Consider the following 22,578-nt stretch of genomic DNA (forward strand, 5'->3'; position numbering starts at 1 on the left):
TATGTAGCTATATTATGAATAATATGGCAACAATAAGACTTTTACACAATAATTGCTGACGGAAGTGTATGTGAAAAGACAATAGTTCACAGAAATCACATTATGCTAACCAATTGTTACAATGTAAACTGGTTCAGTCTCCAAAACATACTGGGAATACATACAGACATGTTTCCTTGGATCTTAACTGGAAATGAAACCTCTGATGTATCTGCAGCAAATTGTTGTTTTACATTTTCCTGTACTCAGAAAATAACAGAAAATCTGTTCATTCTAAAAGCACTTATAATAGAAACCATTGGGCAGGTGGTGACACAGGTGCCCATTGACTTCAATTATAAGTGACTTTTAAGTCTAAGTACAAAGAAGCTTGATGGAATTATTATCTGTGGAAAATGACTATATGCTATGGATGCTATAAACAGAAATAATGTTGAAAAAATACTGCAGTATACATTTAACCCCTTCAAATCCCAGGCTTATTACATACTAAGATTTATTATTGAGTAACTCCAGGGACCTCAGTGCAAACTGATTGAGCTGTTCTTAGATCATAGAAGTGTGTAATAAAACTTTAAGGGGTTAAATGCAAGGATGCTGACTGTTTCTAGTAAGTAAACCTGAGCTGATGGATACATAAACCTCAGATCACTGTTTCTGTATGAACGTAGCCCAGCCTACATTGCTCTCCCTCCACACTGCTGTAATTACCAGCAGCCTAAAATAGCTGGATTTATGCTGTGGTATGAATTCAAATAGGTGCAGATTTACATGCCCATGTCTCCTGTGTGTTTATTGTCTCACTGCTCCATGAAAGTTGCTCTCCTCTGCTTCTAACCGCCTCATTCCCTGAGCTGTCATTCGTTAGAGCATAGGCCCCATCAGATTAATCTCTTCCCATTGCATTTGTACAGGTCTCTTTAGAGATTTCCACAAAGAAACGACACCTCCGTCTCCCTCGCATCCCTCGTCTCTCCCTCACCACCCATGCATACACACACACACACACACACACACACACACACACACACACACACACATTAACACATATACACATGCCTTGAGCTGTCTTTCATATACATACACTCTCTCAGTTAACTCTTCTCTGAAGTTTCTTCAATGCAGGAAAGCAGTGTTTTTTTATACCACTTCCACTGGATTGCTGCTTACAGTGTCAAACAGCACAAAAGCAACAGTCTGTACTCACAGCCTCTCCCACGCTGGACAGCAGCAGGTCCTTCACACTAAGCTGATAAACCGAAGGGGTTTGTGGACTCAGTACTACTGTTGGAACACACTCAGGAACCACAGGCCTGTATGAGAACATACTTGACTCCCAGGAAGCTGCATGGACACACACACACACACACATATGTTTTTAAACAATGTCAGAACATAAGGACACATATGTATTATATATGTATGTACCCATACATAAATATAAAGAACTTATATACAGCTGACATTTATACGTATTATTTATTCATATTTACATATGTATTCACTGTTTTTCCGTGGTCAGGACCACCACAGAACAGGTATTACTTGCATCTCAGTGTCACTGTGGAACTGAGAATAGTCCACCAAAAATATCCTGCCAAATGACCACTGAAGAACAGGGTAAATGGGGGTAACAAAGTATGCAGAGAAACAGATGGACTACAGTCTGTAATTGTAGAACTATATAGTTCTCCTCTATGGTAAGTGGAGCTGATAAAATGGACAGAGAGTGTAGATACAAGGAGGGTGGACAATACATACATCTATATCTATCTATCTATCTATCTATCTATCCATATATATATATATATATATATATATATATATATATATATATATATATATACATATATATATATATACATATACATATATATATGAATGATAGTAAGATAATTAAGGCATGCCTTATGACTAAGTCATAGGGGGAATGAGATCATTAAGGCATGGCCATAATTAATAAAGCGTAGGAATGAGATAAATATGTCCATGACTTAGTAAGTCATGGCAATGAGATTTCCAACTTAGTAAGGCATGGAAATTAAGGAACATTGGACAATTAAGTCATTACACACAACTTAGTCACAACTTAATTATCTTGTTCCCATGCCTTACTAAGTTGTGGCCATGACATAGCTATCAGAACTTAATTATTATCTTGTTCTCACACCTTACGAAGTCATGGTTACAATTTAATTATGTCATTCCTACACCATTCTACATCATGGCCACAACTATCACAACTTAATTATCTCATTCCCATGCCTCACTAAGTCATGACCACAACTAAATTTTATCATTCCCACACCTTACTAAGTTGTGGCCACGACAACTTAATTATCTTGTTCCATCGACTTACTAAATCATGGCTATGACTTAATCATTCCATTCTCACGACTGACTAAGCCGTGGCTACGACTTCACTTTGACAATTATCTTGTTCCCATGCCTTACTAAGTCATTGCCATGACTTAATTACCACATTTCCACATCTTCCTACATTGTGGCAACAACTTAATTAATTTGTTCCCATGCTTTGCTAAGTTGTGGCCACACATTAGGATGCTGTTCTCACATCTTGTTGTAGGCATGCATTGCTTTACTAAGAAGGGATGCCAAGTCTTAGCATGTATGTTAGCATGCATGTAGAATATATGTATTAATATTCCTATTTGACTACTTAATCACCTCATAATTCAAATGATATCATGACATTCTTACGTAGGACAAAATGTAGTGGATTTGAAACTCATCGGTAACCACAAAGGGCCAATTAGGGACAATTTTTTAAAACGTCATCTGTTTTTCCCACAGAGAAAAACAACTCAGGACTGGATTAATTATCATGTTCCAGCAATTCAACAGGACATAAATGAAACAATGTCATTTGCCCAGGGGCTAAAGAATAAATGACTTGAGAAGACGAGAGATGACGTGATTATTCCAGGCAACATCAATGGTGTATTACATCTGGAACAAAACTCTGCAGGGCAGCAGGACTGCAACAAACCTCCTCAAGGTGGTAGGGCCGGAACAGCACTCTGCATGGTTGTTTGATTGGAATGAAACCCTTCAGGGCAGTGTGGTTGGAACAAATCTCTGCAAGAACACAGCTCAGCAACCCTGCTGTAGGACAATATAAATCTAACCCTCCCATTTGTACATGCCATTTTGTCATGTGCTCACAGGCCATGTGCAAATTGGTTTTTGAAACCCCAAACAATACAGTACATATTCAACTCTCTGTAATTCTCTGTAAGTCATTACCCATAAAAAAGCCTTTGAGGAACACTGTGATTTTCCTAAAAAGAAGAGCCTATCAAATCAGAGTCTACACTACCAGAGCTGTAACATCGTAATCATTTTGATTCTTCTGGTGTCCCAGAAAGACACTATAAATATCCAGTGGTGCAGAAAATAAAGCTGGAAATGTGCCTTTTAATCATCTTTCTTTTTTGTGCAAAATGGTTTAGTAAAGCAGTAAAGGACAGGTTTCACTTCAAAATGTTCACGTATACAAAGGCTAAAAAAGGTTCTTCACACTCAAGTGGCTCTTCAAAGAACCATCCACTGTAGATTAAAAAACTCAAAAGTGGTTCTCCTATAGTAGGGGTGTCCAATCTTACCTGCAAAGGGCCAGTGTGGCTGCAGGTTTTCATTACAAGCAAGCAGGAGCTCACCTGATTCCAGTTCTTTAATCAGCTGCTTTGAGTCAAACAGCTGATCATGTGATCTCCTGCTTTGCTGGAATAAAAACATGCAGCCACACCGGCCCTTTGTGGATAAGATTGGACACCCTTGTCCTATAGCATCATGCTAAAGAACTCTGTTAGGCACCCATAGTTTTAAAAAGGACAGATCACATTTACACATTTACATTTTGTTTGTAGTTTGTGTTGTTTGGTGTACAAAAAACAGACATAATTCATCTTTATAAGACTTTTTTGCAGCCCTTCTTTACACCTTAGTTAATTCTAAACAAGTTTACAGTCAGATGCAAAATTTGAACACCACAGATTACATTTTGTTAATTTTAAGTGAGGATAAGTAAACACACACTTAAGTATGGCATTTTCTGCTATTTTTAATGCACTATTTCTGTTTATTTACTAAGGAATATGTAGGGGGAAAAAGACAAAACATTAAATGTGCCATAACTTTTGCACATCCCACATTTTATGGTTTTAAATTCAGCAAATAAACAGTAATTGTGCATTAAAATGTGCATAAAAAGTGTGTTGTCTGTAGAGGATATGTTATTAACTTATTTTCACTTAAAAAGCTAATATTTGCCCAGCAGTGCCCAAACTTTTGCATATGACAGTATTTTTGTCACTGTGCCTTTAAGACTGATATATGTAAATGACATCTGTTTTGACTGGCTGCCCTGCACTGCATCCCATCTGAAAAGCAGTCCAGACCGAAACACTTCATATAACTTCTATGTGAATAGGTGGGACTGAACTGCTGTGGGCGGAATAGATGGATAGATGTAATGTACTGTTTTTTGTGACACCACAAAAACACTGAATTCAAAACGGGAATGAACAGTACATTTGTGTCATGCATCCCTCCAGCCCTGGACAAGTTTCTGGATGTAGGCAACATCAATGTTCTGCCACTCTTGCATCAAAGAACCGCGCAGTTTGGCCAGATTTAGAGGACGCCTTGCCTGGCATCATACTCATTGTTCCAGATAGTCCCACGAATTTTCAAAAGAATTCACATCTGGGGATTTTGTATGGCCGGTCCAGATGTGTGAATGCTCCTGAATGTTCATCATGTCAGTCAGTCACATTTGCAGCCCTGTTAAAGCGAGAATTGTCATCTTGGAATACTGGGACAGGAATGTTATGTTCCTCTGTAAGATGATGAGCAAAAGGCAAAAGCTGTTGTCCAGCAGCTCAATGTTGGCACTGTGGTTCAAATTTATTGTCACCTCAACCAAAGGACCCTTTTCTGCATAATTAAAACACTCCCAGTACATCAAAGAGCCCCCTCCAGCTTGAACCACACCTTGCACATAGTCCTCATTGAAGGCTTCCTGAGGTCTTCGATGAACACGCAGGCCTAGCATCGCTCACATACAGGCAGAGACGAGATTCATCTGACCAGATAACATGTTTCCAGTCATGAACAGCCCAATTTTTGTGTCTCTTCGCCCACTGTAACCGGGCAACTTTGTGAGCAGATGTGAGCAAAGGCCTCTTGCATGCCACTGTGTTCCATATGTTCATAGTATGCTGTTCCCTGTGGAGTGTTCTTTCAGAAATTGATTGTGAGGGACCTGTATTGACTTCTAGAAGAAATTCTCTGAAACACGCTGGAGGTCCCTGTACGTCAGTTCTGCCACAATTAAGACGAGAATTTCCTGTAGACTGGGATTTTTACCACTGCTGATAGACCTGTATGACCGTAGGCTTCAATACACCTGCAATTTCAGCTACTTCCTTCACACTATGAACTTTGGCACACCTAAATGCAATCACTCTGTTTTGCCAAACATTAACATCTGCTTTGCAACCCATTTTCCTTACATCAGACAAGACATTCACTGCAGTGTACCACCTCTTTTCAAATCTCCTTATTAATCATCCTTGTGCAACTCCATCTGCAGGAGACTGAATTACTACCACCTTAAACGCGCAAGGTGACCAATTTTTTGTCCAGGGAGCTTATTTAAATCCTGGCTTTAGCTTAGCTCAGTGTGAGGTATTCTTTCACAGAGCTGCTGAGCTTTCTGCCCTGTGTTTTGGTTGACATCCTGTGTACCTGATTGATCTTCTGTATTTATTGACTTTGCCCTTTTGCCTGCTCTCTGTTTGGATACTGTTTGCCTGGACTTTCTTCTGTTATGTTTATCTCTTGTTGTCTCTGGCTCATTTTGGATCTGACCTCTGCCTGCTTTTCAACCACAACTTTGGATCACCTCCAAGCCAGTAAAGTTCAAACTTTAACAATGTTTACATACTACATCAAACTATTTCAAAAGAGTGACAAAATCAGTTTTCCGTGATATGGGCCCTTTAAGAATCCATGCCACTTACTCATAAGAGAAAAGCATTTCTGAATTGTTTTGTGCTTACTAAGACCGAGAAATCTCATTTATAAACCTGTCAAAACGTATCATGTGGTGAGAATAAAACCAAATCCCACTGGCAGTTTCATTTCAAAAGCTAAAAGCAATTGTTCTTGTTATCATAGAGTATGTCACACTTCAAAGAGCTTTATCTCTGAGAACATTAGTGAAAGACAATGCACACAAATAAGAAAATGTTCTTTTTGGAGTGAATTTTCACTCTTTCAGCTCTTTCTGATCCTTTGCCACTCTTCTGGAGCCTAAAATGAAAGCTCCCAATTAGCGCATCCACTGCTGCTGAACGCTGCATGCATTGGGTACATTACCATAATTGCTTTGAACTTCAATTATATTTCATAAAATTCTTTGAAGAAAAGTTCCTCACCCACATCAATGGACACATCTGGTTCTGCTGAGCTCATGGTGGTTCCGGCCTGCTGTTGCTGCTGCAGTTGCTGCTGTGGCTGGGCCTGAGGAAGAAGGTGCTGAGGGTGGAAGAAGGAGTGGAAGAGTGGGCTGGAGGGAGGAGGGGTGTCCCGCTGGTCTGATGGGGGGTCCTCACTAATGCCACTGTCGCAGGGAGATGGGGCCCACGGTGGGGAGCCGGGGTCCGACGCACGCTCAGACACACACAGCAGGGAGTCCAGGAAACGTACAGCTGCATCTTCACTGTCACACATGAACTACACACACATATACATACTATTGTACTATTACTTGTGTGAAGTTAAAGGGGAATTCCACCAATTTATTAAAAATTCTGTATAAACAAATTCATTCAGAGTGGTTTGATGTGAAATGGTTCAAACTTATTGACTCGGACCCCTTTACAGTGGCGGTGATAGGAACCAGGGTTCACAATGTCTGCAACACAGAGATAATCATTTTATTTACTATTCAAAATGACCAGTGAACCTACACGTCTTCTGGGTTTTTACACTCTGTGTCTGATCCATTATAGAAATAAGTAATAACTTTCATCATAAGTTCTGCTTATCTGTGTGTTAAATCCTTTATCTGCTTATTCGTCTGTTTTCTCCTCTTCCTTCCACCTCAGAAACAAAAGTGGTTTTATCCTCTGGTGCGCAAATCTATTGCGTAAATAACGCGTCTAAAGAGAGCAGTCAGTGGACCAGCCAGTTCTCAAAACACAATGAAACAAAAACCAAAATTTCATCAGATTTCAGAAGCACAAGATGCGCAAAGAGCGAGAACAGCTATCAGAACTAATTCCCTGTGTGTTCTCTTTGCCGAGTTGAACAACTGCCCATCCTATACGGTCTGATGCTGTTGCTTCTTCGGCCTTGATTGGGTTCCCGCTGCTCACCAGCCTTCTGGACCAGTTTGACCACCATGGAGCTTCCTGCTGCACAATGCCATGCAAACCTCACCTGCATGAACTGACCTTTCTGATGATACTGCTGCTGCTCCTGCTGCACAGGCTCAAACTATTTAATTCTAACTATTGCTTCACCTGCTTTTCCCCTTTTCTGTATTTTAATATTTTATACTAACATTAAAACCTTATCCTCTGTTCATTTTGCTCATGTTATTGTTTGCTATACGGTGTCGACCAGAGGAGGATGGGTTTCCCTTTTGAGTCTTGGTTCCTCTCAAGGTTTATTCCTCTTGCTTTTAGTTTTTCCTTGCCACTGTCGCCATTGGCGACGCTCATGGCGTTGTAAAAAGCGCTATATAAATAAAACTTTGACTTGACTTGATTCGAAAAGAGGGCAGGTAGACAACTGCTGACAAGTTTGTTTCAGAAAACAGGTGAGCCCAAAGTGCCAAACTGTAAATATGTTGTGGTAAAGTAAGCTAGCTTGCTAACAAGCGATTAGCCTAGTCTAAGTCATTCATAACAAGTACAAGTTTATAAAGAAGCAGAATTTGATTCAGTGCAGATAGCCAGCATTTTCTTCATAGTTAATGTAACAGACTGTGTTTTCGTGATCAGAACACAGCAAAGTTCAGCCTCAGCCCAGCAGCTAACCTGTAAAATGCGTACTCTTAGTTCCAGAGGGAGTCACTGAGAGAGCGAAGAGCTATACTGGTGTTTCAACTTCTAGTCATCCATTTGTTGAGCAGTTTTAGTCAAAACAACAGTATATATGTTTAAATCTTTTTTGCTTTGTTTTGTTCTTTGAATTTCCCTCTAATTACAACCCCATTTCCAAAAAAGTAGGGACGCTGTGCAAAATGTAAATAAAAATAGAATGCAATGATGTGCAAATCATGTAAACCATGTTTTTAAAGGAAAATACTACAGACAACATATCAAATGTTGAAACTGAGAAATTTTATTGTTTTTTGAAAATTATATGCTCATTTTGAATTTGATGCCAACAACACGTTCCAAAAAAGTTGGGACAGGGGCATGTTTACCACTGTGTTTCATCACCTCTTCTTTTAACAGCACTCTGTAAGGGAACTGGAAACTGATGAGATCAGTTGCTGTAGTTTTGAACATGAAATGTTTTCCTGTTCTTGTTTGATATAGGATCTCAGCTGCTCAACAGTTCGGGTCTCCTTTGTCATATTTTTTGCTCCATAATGCACTAAATGTTTTCAGTGGGTGACACGTCTGGACTGCAGGCAGGTCAGTTTAGCACTGATGCACAGATGTGCACGTCACCCATGCCATGTGCACTAATGCATCCCTATACCATCATGAATACTGGCTTTTGTGCTTCAGTGCACTGATAACAGGCTGAGTGGTCTTTAGCCTGTTCGACCTTTAGTCGTTCAACCACAGGACACTTTTTCACTTCCCCTCATTCCATTTTAAATGAGCTCAGGCCCAGAGAAGGTGGCAATGTTTTTGGATCTGTTTGTAAACGTTTTCTTCTTTGCGTTTTAGAGTTTTAACTAGCATTTGTGGATGCAGCGATGAACTGTTTTCATAGACAGTGGTTTTCAGAAGTGTTTCTGAGCCCATGCACTGATTTCCACTACAGAATCATATCTGTTTTTAATGCAGTGCTGCCTCAGAGCCCAAAGATCATGGCCAGCAAATACTGTTTCTTTGCCTTGTCCCTTGCATACAGGGATCTCTCCAGATTCTCTGAATCTATTAATGTTATTATGTATGTAGATGATGAAAAACAAAAGTTCTTCGCTATTTTATGTTGAGAAACATTATTCTTGAATTGTTGCACTATTTGCTTAAGCAGTCTTTCACAGAGTGGTGAACCCCTCCTCATCTTTACTTCTGAAAGACTCAGTCTCTCTGAGATGCTTTTTTATACCCAATTATGTCACTGACCTGTTGCCAATTAACCCCCAGGTGTTTTTTTTAGCATTACACATCTTTACCAGCCTTTTGTTGCCCCCGTCCCAACTTTTTTGGAGCGTGTTGTTGGCATCAAATTCAAAATGGGCATATATTTTTCAAAAAACAATACAATTTCTCAGTCTCAATATTTGACATGTTGTCTTTGTACTATTTTCAATGAAGTGTAGGGTTTAAATGATTTGCACATCATTGTATTTTGCACAGCGTCCCAACTTTTTTGGAAATGGGGTTGTACATTGATTGTCTTGAACAGGGACTAAGTTTAAGTCTAATCTTTTTTGAACTACAGCAAAAATAATAACTTAGCAAGTAGAAATTATCATAAATCTAGTTAATATATCTAATGTTTTTAATTTGTAATTAATTAACTAATTATTTACCTCTATTCTGGACATGTTTACTTGTTTTAGGTGATTTTATTAAGCTTGACAACAGCAAAATTATCTGCCAATATAGAGAAAAAATTTTACTCAAGAAAATTACTTAAAGCAAGTAAAAATGGCTACAAATGAAATAATCTTAAAATAAGGTTACAACAATCTCAAAATAAGAAATATTTGGCTATGTTCACATTACCAGTTTGAAGTGGCACAAATCCAATTTTTTGATCTAATGTGACTCAGATCTGATGTTTTCAGGGCTGTGTAGACACGCAAATCTGATCTTTTAAAATCTGACCTGAGCCACTTTCATATGTGGTCCTTGGTCAGATATATATCCGATTTGTGGCCATGCGAGCATAATGTGATGCTCAGATTGGAATTCATGTGCTTTTTTTCCGCTGCGCGTGTGCCATCATTCAGCGTTACCATGGCAGCAGCGCTGAACTGAAATTAAAGCCTGTAAACCGTGGAAAAGCAACACATCTCACTCTTTTTCGCCTTTGTCTCGCTCTAATAATGCAGCTGAGAGCTGTTCAGAGTTAATCTTCGCAGTGAAGGCTGGTTCTGCTCGTTAGACTGTTTGCTGATGATGGACGTGACGCATGTGATTCATTCACGGTTACTGAGTAGGACTAGCTAAAGCATATTTTTTTTATTTTGCTGTATTTGTTGTATTTACTTATTTATATCTCACTTCTGATGATGCAGATCACCAGAATTTTTACTCAGGTGGTTGACATTTTACATTTGGCTTACATCTTATAATCTGTCGAAGTTTTAGGTCTCACTTTTTTACAGGCACATCTTTTGAGTACCTGGAGCTTCATATTCAAGGTACATTCACAGGGACTCTAGCTCACTACTGAAAACCTGAAAGCTGGAGCGAGATACTGAAATATAGTTTAACAGTTACTAAGCAGTGATTGGAGGAGAAAAATAAGCTGATGTTAAGAGAAGACGTGGAGAGCGTCATAGGTATGATATGCAGTAATGCAAAATTACACCGTGTGCTAACAGTAAGTGACATACATGTACACTTGCACTTTGTCTCATCGCTGTTGGGCCTGTCTTTATTGATATGCAGGAACAGCACTGAACATATCTGGGCCACATCTGATACACCCTTTGCTGTGGCATTAAATGCTTCAGATGTCTGGTTCCTATCATCACCACTGTGAACAATTCTGACTGTGTAAGCTCCTGTAAAGCAGTGCATTTCATATCAAACCTCCTTGAATGACTTTGTTACATCTTGACAATTTAAGATGGTAGAAGTATGTGTCTATATGTGTGTGTTTTTAATTATTTCCATATTGACTCAGCACTAAATTAACTCTTTAACTTTTTATCTGGATCATGAAGATACCAAGATTTGGTGAGGTAAGCATTTCGCTTTGCTGTGGTGCATCCATTGCTGACACAGGCGCTCAATTGCGCGCATACAGCTTGTATAATCTCGATAGAAAAGCCAATAGAATGAGACGCTCTGGAGCAGCTGCACTAAGCTCACCGTGCCAAATGCCAAATATCGGCTAGAGGGGAATAAAGCCCCCAGCAATGGGCTGTGGAGCAGTGGAACTGCAGTCTCAACTACCTGAGACAGCATATGGCATGTCACATTTTTACAATTTATCCTTAAATCCATTTTTTTTTATTATTTCTTTGGCTAAATATTTAAAAAATAAAAACACAAAATGTGGCCTGTGCAAAAGTTATGGCACATTTTATATTCTGTGTTTTGTTTTTTCCAATATGTTAAACTCAGCAAAAAAAAATGCCATATGTAAGTGTATTCTCTGGATGTGCTAACTTATTTTCACTTTCACATAACTGGGGTGTTCAAACATTTGCGTACGACTGTACACACGTGTTCAGACCCAACGGCACACACATGTGCACTCACACACAGAAGCAGGTCAGACATGCTTAATGAGCCGACACCGTGCTCTAAATGAAGGAGCTTTGACTCCTTCATGCTGCTCGCACTGCGAGTGCGTGTGAGCCACTGAGGGACAGAAAGCTCCGCCCACTCTGCAGTGTCTGAAGAGCTGCCAGCTAAAGAACTAGCTTTGCTCAAGGGGAGCTACATAGCACGACTGACTTGTTTGAATGAAAGGGAGTTGGAGGATCAAAAACGAGACCCGAATCTGTACATGGCTGTGGTGCGCACACTTCATCTCACAAAAACAAATCAGTATGATTTTGGGTCAGGCATGTCATGTGCCATGACACTCACACTTTGATCTGTGATTGGCCAGTCTGGGTTAGCAAGGCCATGGCCCGGTCTCTCAGGATGACAGTTCCCATCAGTCTGCTCGAGGAGGAGATCTAAGAATTCCATCCCAGAGAAGCTCTGAGAGAGAGAGAGAGAGAGAGAGGGAGAGAGGGAGAGGGAGAGAGGGGGGGGGAGGGGAGGGTGTTACTTCTGGTGCTTCTTGGATCTACAAACATTCTCCACTTTATTAGAGAACCCTATCTTGTGCTTCCACTCACTGGACACTTTATTAGAAACACCAACTTTATACTTCCACTGGCCACTTTATTACAGAACCCTACCTTATGTTTCCACTCACTGACCACTTTATTAGAAACACCAATCTTATACTGCCACTTTATTAGAAACACTAACCTTATGCTGCCACTGGCCTCTGTATTAGAAATGACTACCTTGTATTTCCACTGGCCACTTTATTAACAATACCTACCTTCTACTTCCACTGGCCACTTTTTAGAGAACCCTACCTTGTACTTCCACTCACTGGCCACTTTATTAGAAACACCAAACTTATACTGCCACTGGCCACTTTATTAGAGAACCCTACTTTGTGCTTCCACTCACTGGCCACTTTATTAGAAACACCAACCTTATAATGCCACTGGCCACTTTATTAGAAACGACTACCTTGTACTTCCCCAGGCCACTTTATTAACAATACCAACCTTATACTTCCAGTGGCCACTTTATTAGAGAACCCTACCTTGTGCTTTCAAACACTAGCCACTTTATTAGAAACACCAACTTTAGACTTCCACTGGCCACTTTATTAGAGAACCCTACTTTGTGCTTCCACTCACTGGCCACTTTATTAGAGAACCCTAGAAACACCGACCTTATGCTGCCCCTGGCCACTTTATGGGAAATGCCTACTTTGCACTTCCACTAACTGGCCACTTAATTGGAAAGACATATTTTGTATTATTCACTAGCTGCTTTAGGACTTCTGTGTACAATATAGATCTACTCTTTAGGTATACACTGCTGCGCTGTTTATTATACCTCCTCTACCCCTCTTATCATTAGTCAGTTTCTGACCACATAATTAATGTTGACCAGATATTATTTTCAGAGGTGGATCATTCTCAGCACAAGAGTGACATGCCAGTGTTATGGTAGTGTGGGTGGTGCTGGTACGAATGGATCAGGCACAGGGGTATCACTGCTAAGTTATGAACTGTCCATCACTGAAAAATATCCAACCAAGAACGGCTCTGTGGTCAGAAACGGACCATTGATCAAAGGTTAAAGGGTGGTTGACACAATATGTGCATCATCAGATGGGCTACAGTGTCAAACTGTACACTATTTAGTAAGGGTTTCTGATAAAGTGGCCAGTGAGTGTATACGCAGTTCTCTCCTTTGAAAATAACCCATCACATCTGTATATCTGGACTATTGTTCATTATTTAGTATGCAACACTCAATCTGCCAGACTACACAATCTTTCAGTCAGACTGAAATTCACTGTTCCTTTGTTCATCTGATTCAGCCCCTCAACACATCAAACCTCTCAGAATATGTGCACATCACTTGTTAGTTTGTGTTGTATTTTTTCACAGTTATGAATGAATCAAAACTAAAACCCATGCCTGAAGTTACACTTCCCAAGCCTTAAATCTACTCACATATAGTCTTTTTGCAAATATAAACTGCATTAAAAAATGAGTCATCAGAATTTGAGCTATTAAACAGAACATTTGACACTTGAAAAAGCAGGCTTAGTTTATTCCATTGTAATCAGAAATTACCCACAATCTTATTCTTAATAGAGAGAGAGAGAGAGAGAGAGAGAGAGAGAGAGAGAGAGAGATGTACTCAAGATTGTGTAGTATTAAAGAATGGAAAATCATACTGACACTTTTAGAAAATGAAGCACTTTTAAGCAGTTGAAAAAATAGTTACAGTCCATTAAAGTCCATTACTGTAATAGTGCTGGATTAGTCATTAACCTAAATCATATTATTCACACACACAGAGAGAGAGAGAGAATAGAGAATGCATGAGAGAGAAATAGAGGAAGAGATAAAGAGATACATTTATATGTACAACAACAACAGTATATGGGTAGATATGCATATATATATATATATACATACATAGATACATATATCGCTGCTGTTGGAACAAAACCTTGTATCTCCAAAATGGTAACTTTACAGGAGAAGGAAAAAACATACTTTACTTTCAATGTAAGTCAATGGAACCAGACATTTTTACATGTAATTTGGGGTCATTTTCTTTGGTCCATTCATCATGAAGTTTACATATAATGTAAAGAGCAACAGGCACCTTCAAATCATGTCAAATGGAAATACAAGATTTTGCTCTGATATATATATATATATATATATATATATATATATATATATATATATATATATACAGAGAGAGAGAGAGAGAGAGAGAGAGAAATATAGATATATACACACACAGCAATAGAGAAGGAGAGAGAGAAACAGAGAGAGAGAGAGACTGCATTTATCAGTGGAACGAAACGTTCATTCACCTTTAGAGTTCTCTTATCTTAAAGTGGGAAAATGATGAAACACAGGGAGAGTTGTGATTGTGGGGTAAATCCTCTGAGAGCAGGGCTGCTGGAAGCCATACGCTCTGAAATCACAGCCTTTTCTCTCAGACCTATACCTGAGCCCTTCAGCCCTTAATAGAAACCTCCTATTTACTGCACAGTAAAGGACTGAGAAAGTGAGCCAATCGCTGCAGAGAGACACTTAATGCAGGACAGGAGGAGAACAGATCTTCTCTTTTGACACATTTCTGCTCTTGTTGCTATAAATCGTGGTGCATTTTCAGAGCAATAACATTAAGTATTTATTTGACAGCATGGGGTGTGTGCTGGATCATTACTGTGACATGCAGGGGGCCTAAAGTTGACACAGTGCTCTGCACAGCAGCTGTCACTAGTGTCATAATGTCTGTGACATTACAGTGTCAAAAAATAGTGAAATATGCCAATCAACATGGAATAAACTGCACGACAACATTCAGGCTTCACAGTTCAGATGGCTGCTACTACTGTTTTTAGCTTTTTTGGTCATTTTTGCATGTCATACAGTGTCAGAAAGCACATCAGCAAGTCTGTCTGAGATAAGCTTCCATTACTTGTTAGCTACATTAGCCTCGCAGCTCCAGTGCAAGACTAAAGCAAACTTCAGACACCAAATATGTCTTGGCTGACTGACTCCATTCTCTAGTTCTATAATATTCTATAATAACAGTAATAATAGTATAATGGCATTAATTTAATAATAGTTTGCATTGTAATCCATGAAGTTACAGGATAATACCATTTGTACACTGTAAAAGTTGAAACAGGCCAAAGGGTGATAACATGGTAATTACCTTCTTTTAGTTATAAACTTTAAGTGCCATGTTCATACTGCACATGCATGACATCGTCATTTTTAAGCTACACACATGCAAACTACATACATACAGAAATTAAGTACCTGTATTCAGTCCAAGTTACATGTTGAAAAGGCAGTATTTATAGTAAAGTTACCTTTTGCATTATTCGGACAATACTTTTAGAATATTTACTCACTTCAATTAGCAGCTTCTTTACAAACACAGAAGTTATTACTGAAGCCTGAGTAGACTGATAAACCAATGCGGTGATCAGTTATTAATCTCAGTGTTACTGAGCTCTACTAAAGCTTGAGTTGACAGACAAAACTAATGCAGTAATCAGTTATTAATCTCAGCCCAACTGAGCTCTGCTAAAGCCTGAGTAGACTGATAAACCAATGCAGTAATCAGTTATTAATCTCAGCCCTACTGAGCTCTGCTAAAGCCTGAGTAGACTGATAAACCAATGCAATGATCAGTTATTAATCTCAGTATTACTGACATGATTTTGTCAAGTGCTTTACCAAGATGTGTTCAAAATGTATTCTGAATATGTTACTTTTCTATGTTTTGTAACGGAATACATTACTGAATACATTTGGGACAGTGTATTTGGTAATCAGTCAGTGATTTGGATGCTTATAGCTCCTGTGATGTGTACACTGATGCAGTATGTAAGGTAATTATAGGCATCTAGATATGTTTTTGAGGGCAGTAATGCATAATTGGAACTCAAATATGACATGTCAGTATGGTACTGATCAACACCTCCAATCAATTGACTGCTTGTACACATGCTGACAGAATCTCAACAACATCGCCGTGGGATTTCCGGGTTTTGCTACTACTATCCAACAGCAATAAGACTGTAGGTGCATTCCAATCGCTCTGTATAGTCTGTTTTGGAGGAAATGCTGGTAAAAGCTTTACCTCTTTTTACATAGATCTACAGCAAGGGCATGAAAGTATAAACACATTTAAATGTTTAAAGAGTTTTGGCAGCACTTATTTCTGCTGTTACATAAAATGTTGCATAACCTATCTACAACCACAATACAAATGTCGCAGTTGTCCTTACTGATGACAAAATATCACTTGTGGATTCAGAAAGTGCATTTCCATTTTACCATTCTTTGCAGAGTTTGCCATGAATTCCCATGTGGCGTTTGCTAAGATATGATGCAACTTTGTCAACTGAGCCAGAGCTTTTGGGCATCAAATGCGCCGCTTATACCCTGCTAGAAAAACCAGCATGTGTTGTGTTTTGGACCATCACTATGCCGGATGACCAGCTAAATCAGCACCAGACTAGCATGAATCCTTTACACTGGGTCCAAATATGTTGTGAGGATACCTATATTTTTGTCCTTATCATTTAATCAATAAGGAACATTGACTTAAAGGATAATTGCACTCCATTCCATTTTTCAAAATTGGTGCATAATTAAATCTTTGCGATGTCAACAAAGTCATTCAGAGTGGTTTAATGTGAAAACTTACCAACTCTGATTTCTTTACAATGGTGGTGATAGGAACTGGTGGCCAATATAGCCATTTAATTTACTATCAAAAATGACCAGTGAACCCACATGTGGTTCCTCTGAGGTATGAAATGTTGATAATGGTAAAATAGTGGTAAATCTGAAAAATGAATTTTTCTTTGGTGACTATTTTGTCTTACAATGCTCTGCAGGTGCCCCTATGCCACAAATGGATTTAAAAAATACATTTTAGGCAAAAGCATACCTCAAACGTTGCAAAAAAATTCTTCAGCATGGTTTCATAACCCATTCATGTACAATGTAAAACATAACAACTGCACTAGCTTAATTTTTTGGGTTTATTATACTCATCTAGTAATATGTACGGTTTCTTGTATAATTTTACTTCATTTCTTTAAGTCAGTAAGTTACCATGATTTTTTCATCAGTGTATATATTACAATACTACAGATGTCCTATCTTTAACATTTCTGTAGAGCGGAGCATTTCACACCAACCCACTCAAACCCACACAGAAATTTTAAAAAATCAGTGGAATCCCCCCATAATGTCAAGCATAACAGAATACGGGGCTGACATGGCAAGTTAAATTGTATAGTCTGTAATGTTTTGAACTCAAACAGCAGGACACTATCTGATCCGCTGTCCTTCCAGTAGCACTAATAAGTCAACATTTCAGTCATGCTGGTCTGTATCTGAGTCTTACACAGAGTTATATCCATACCTAAAGTGTTCTATCATGTGTGCTAATCATTCGCATATTTGAAACAGTTGCATTTTCAACTGAATGTTGAATATAATTACTTTGTTTACATTGCTATTCTGTAAAATCAGAAGATGCAAGCCACTCCCCAGGTGGTCCCTGTCTAATTTCTGTGCTACAAAATTGCCTTCTGTTCCAATTTATTTCCTCTAACTGCATGTTTGTTTGTGCATCATCCTGTACATGCCAGTCTCCATTACTTAGGATTGCATCTTGTGAGATTCAAGCCATTGGACCTTTCTTGCAATTACAGCTAACAGTCATACACTGTCAGGAAAAACATAAGCAAGGCTACTTAGAAATGAGGAGAATTCCAACCAATTTTTCAAAATTCCTCCATTTTTTGTCACTGGGATGTAAACAAAGTCATTCAGAGTGGTTTGATGTGAAGAGGCTTGTTGTAGATAAACTTGCAAACTCAGATTTTCTTTACAGTGGTGGTGATGGGAACTAGGGGTCACAATGTTTATACCACAAATATAGCCATTTTATGTACTATCCAAAATGACCAGTGAAACTGCTTCATTATTTGCCTGTACTATTTGCCTTACAATGGCCTGCATATACCACTCTACCATGAATAGACTAGGAAAAAAAACACATTTTGGGCTAAACCTTTACTCCAAAACCACTGTAAAACAATGTCTCAGTCATCATGCAGTGTATTTGTAACCAACTTGTGTAATAATTGTGTGTGATGTAACTTTTAGAGGCATTAAACTAATCAGACAATCAGTAGTCTGGTTCCTATCATCACCACTGGCTACAATTCTGGCTCTAAGTTTCTCTAGAACAGTATGAATGACATCAAACCATTTTGAATGACTTTGTTTACATCATACAGCTAAACAAGTGCACACATATGATTTCAGCACATGTTTTTACAGTACATAGATATTGTTTTTCTCCTACAGCAAGGCCTTCAGGTAATCCATAATAGAGCAACAAACTATAGAGGTTACAACAGGCTGTTCATGAGGGCTGATGAAACCAGTCTTACAAACAGAATAAGGTCCAGGTCTAAAGACAATCTTCAGCAGTAATCCATCCTGCTGTTATCTGATGGTCACCATAGCTTTTCAACTAAGAGTGCTCATTGATCCGGCTTTGCAGTACTTGGGTTTAGTCATTTACTCCTAACGGGCTCTCTCAAGCTCCATGTGATGAATACTGTACAGTGATCACACTGTGTTCTTTTAGAGATAACACTTATCTCAGCTAAATGAACTGCACAATGCTTTTACTTAAAGGGGAACTCCACCAATTTTTTCAAAATTTGTACCTAATTAAATGGTTAATATGTAAAGTCATTGAGAGCGCTGACGTGAAATGCTCCATTCTAGAGAAACTTGCTGAGTCCGAGTTGTTCACAGTGGTGGTGATAGGAACCAGACATCCGAAGGGTTTAATGCCTCTAAACGTTTCGTCACACAAAGTTATTCTATAATATGATTATGAATACGCTGTCTGATGCCTGAGACATTGATTTACGACGTTTTGTTATAAAGTTTTGGCCTAAAATGTTTTGTTAATCCATTTATTTTAATCCACTAATGGCAAAGGGGTACATGCAGGGCATTGTAAGGCAAAATAGTCCACAAAGAAAATGTATTTTTTCAATTTCCAACTGTTTTACCATCATCAATATTACATAAAAACTTGAAGAAGACGTGTAGGTTCACTAATGGTTTTGGATAGTAAATAATATGGCTATATTTGTGTTGTAGACATCGTGACCCCTGGTTCCTATCAACACCACTGTTTAAAAATCTGTAACTTTCTATATAATATAACTATTTCACATCAGACCACTCTGTTTACATCACAACAATGGAGAAAAACTTTGAAAAATCAGTGGAATTCGTTTAACGCTGCAGTCTGCTGATGGTTTTGTCACTCGATTGAGGCTGTTTATACTTTTGCTTTTTGTTTTGGCCTGATGAAGTATCCCCCAAAATCTGATTCCCTCCTCTGAGGGATTAAACAGCAGCATTTATATTCATACAGGGTTTCAAACAGTGGAACTAATTACAAAACACTGTGTGGTTTTGTTGCAACATTTCTTGCTTTTTCTTCCCTTCAAAATTTTGCATAATTCAGTGGTTGAGATGTAAATACAGTCATTCAGAGTGGTTTGATGTGAAATTACTTATTTGGATTTGTTTACAGCAGTGGTGGTTTGATGAGAAATTGTTTGTTGAAAAGAAACTTTCAGATTGACATTTTCTCCACAGTGGTGCTCATAGGAACCAGGTGTCATAATGTCTACAACACAAATGTAGCCATTTTGTTTACCATCCAAAACCACCAGTGAGCCTACGCATGTCTTCTGAGTTTTTATATGTAATGCTGATAATGCTAAAATAAAATAAAAAAAAGTTTTCTTTGGGGACTATTTACAACACCCTGCTGCATCCCTCTTGGATTTTAAAATATGCATATTAGGCCAAAATCTTGATGCAGAACTATCATAAACCAATGTCTTGGGCATCAGGCAGCATATTCATAACTGCTTCATGTGACAACTTCTTGTGAGGGAGATTTTTAGAGGCATTTAACCTTTCAGACACCTGGTTCCTATTACCAGTGCTGTGAAAAGTTTCTCTAGAATAGAGCATTTCACATCATGACTTTGTTCACATCTTTAGTTATGCAGAAATTTTTTGGAACGAACTCACTGTCCCCTTAAAGGCAAAGCAGAACAGATGAGATGTACTCACAGTGTGAATGTGTGAGTTGGGGTGGTCCAAATCTGATTGCTCATAGTGAATCAGCTCTCCCCCATAGTTAGGTGGAAGCCAATGGCAGATGTGACTGTGTTGAACCGCTAGCGAGCAATGAGGGGCAAAAGGGGAAGGGCAGAACTCCTGCTGTGACAACAATTCACACCTCTCCACACAGACGGACAGTAAAACTGCTGCTTTCTTGATCAAAATATCATAAATATAGCAACAAATCACAAAACATAGCTTTTAAACACAGTAAAATGCTTTTAGAAATGTTGACTTGCTTGTTGACCTATGAAGATGAAAATCCAGTTTGTTTACAGTTTTATAAATCGTATATATTTACATCACTGTTCTCCATCAACGTTACTGAAGAGGAGGTGAAAATTGCATTTCATGGCTACTGACTAAAAATAAAGGTTCCTAAATGATTCTTTGATTGGATGTATGGTTCTAGGAAAAAACTGGTTTAGCCTGTTTTTAAGGTCCCTCAGTTCAGCCCTCAATTTTAATATTTTTAATTAAATTTGAATGAAAAGAAAAAAACATTTTGACTCAAAATATGCACTTGACTGTATTAATAAAATATCCAACAAATCATTTGCTATGGAATGGCCACTAGGAGGCCTGCAGAAAGGGGTTAAAAAGTTCTTTAGGGAGCTAAGAGTGGCTCCTCCATTGCATTACTCCGAAGAACTCTTTTCGCCATCTTTACTATTAAGACTGTATGTGGACACTGTGCTAACTTTTCCACATGAAAGCAGAATCAAGATAATTGCAGAAAGCTTTTCCACTTGGTCTCCTCATGTTCTCCGCTCAAAGAGCAGAACACTTAAAGAGGCCTTTCAGGTGGCTCAACAGTGAGATGCGTTTTGTGTTTTTCTTGCGTCGGCACACCTAACTCAGTCCGTCTGCTGTTTACCAATCCTTTTACACTCAACTCAACTCCGTAAAAGTGTAAATAAAAAAAATTGTTCTTGGCTTGGCTGTAGGGTTCCTGGAGCAATTTTTCCGCTGGTATAAAACCTCAACATTATGTAGAAGTTCTTTAAACTTCAAAATGTTCTTCATCTCATTAATAAAATGGTCCTTAAAAGGGGAATTCCAAAATTTCAACATTATTAATTGGTTTGATGTAGATGTAAACAAAGTCATTCAGAGTGGTTTGGTGTGAAACGCTTCTTTTTAGAGAAACTTAAGCCAATTGTTCACAGTGGTGGTGATGGGAACCAGACATCTGGAATGATTAATGGCTCTAAAAGCTTCCTCACAGAAGGTGATTAGATGAAGTGTTTATGAATACGTCATCTGATGCCTGAGACATTGCTTTATGATAGTTTTGAGATAAAGCTTTGGAGCAGAGGTACGTCCAGGGCGTTGTTTGGCAAAATAGTCCCCAAAGAAAACTTACTTTTTTAGATTTAACACTACTTTACCATCATCAGAGTGACATATAAAAACTCAGAAGACATGTAGGTTCAGTGGTGGGTTTGGATAGTAAATAAAATGGCTATATTTGTGCTGTAGACATTGCGACTCCTGGTTCCTATCACCACCACAGTAAAGAAATCTGAGTGATGTTTCTATACAATGAACCATTTCACAACAAACCACTCTGAATGACTGTTTACATCTCAACCACTAAATAATGCATTTTTTTTAAATTGTGGAATTCTCATTTAAACAAACTCTCTTAAAAGGTTCTATTGGCAAACCAAAAGTAGTTCCAAAGGACTCTTTTTGGCCCCTTCAGACTGTTTGAGCAGAAAAGCATTAAACTGTGGTGCAGTGACTTGGACAGAAGATATTAATCAACAACAAGAAGCCCATTTTCAATTCTTCTGCCAGTCAACGTTTAGACAACACACAATACCATGATATATCCAACCAACAAGCTTCTCTTTAAACCAAAGATGATTCTACAGTTAAGAGAAAAGAAGTAAAGCACAATACCTTGTCAGGAAGCAGTGCCATTTTGGCTGCGGTGCAATCCTTGAACGTCACTTACAAACAGACATCCAGTTGGATGAGGATTGTGAATTATTCCAGATTTCTTGGTTTAGCTCGCACTGTGTTTCCTTCTAAGGTTAACCTGTTCAGTTCTGCTATAGGGCAAAGTCTGGAACACCAGATTATCTCATGTTATTGACGGGATTCCCATGCTATTGGTCGAAGGGCTGTGACTG

At 38.6% G+C, this 22,578-nt stretch overlaps 1 protein-coding gene across 2 annotated transcripts in view; it reads right to left on the reverse strand.

Annotated features, from left to right (window-relative positions):
• The window catches only part of creb3l3b (cAMP responsive element binding protein 3-like 3b), a 52,926-nt gene extending 30,348 nt beyond the window's left edge, over window positions 1-22,578 (reverse strand). The window contains exons 1-4 of one of the 2 annotated variants that reach the window (XM_036556271.1): window positions 22,346-22,574; window positions 11,994-12,110; window positions 6,465-6,762; window positions 1,208-1,344 (exon numbers count right to left, since the gene is read on the reverse strand). In XM_036556271.1, coding sequence (XP_036412164.1) covers window positions 1,208-1,344; window positions 6,465-6,762; window positions 11,994-12,110; window positions 22,346-22,366 — 573 coding nt within the window. In that variant the 5' untranslated portion in view covers window positions 22,367-22,574. Of the gene's footprint in view, window positions 1-1,207; window positions 1,345-6,464; window positions 6,763-11,993; window positions 12,111-22,345 lie in introns of both variants that reach the window. The other variant, XM_036556272.1, reaches the window with a different exon arrangement.

The sequence above is a fragment of the Colossoma macropomum genome, unplaced genomic scaffold, assembly GCF_904425465.1.
Source record: "Colossoma macropomum unplaced genomic scaffold, Colossoma_macropomum, whole genome shotgun sequence".
NCBI classification, from domain to species: domain Eukaryota; kingdom Metazoa; phylum Chordata; class Actinopteri; order Characiformes; family Serrasalmidae; genus Colossoma; species Colossoma macropomum.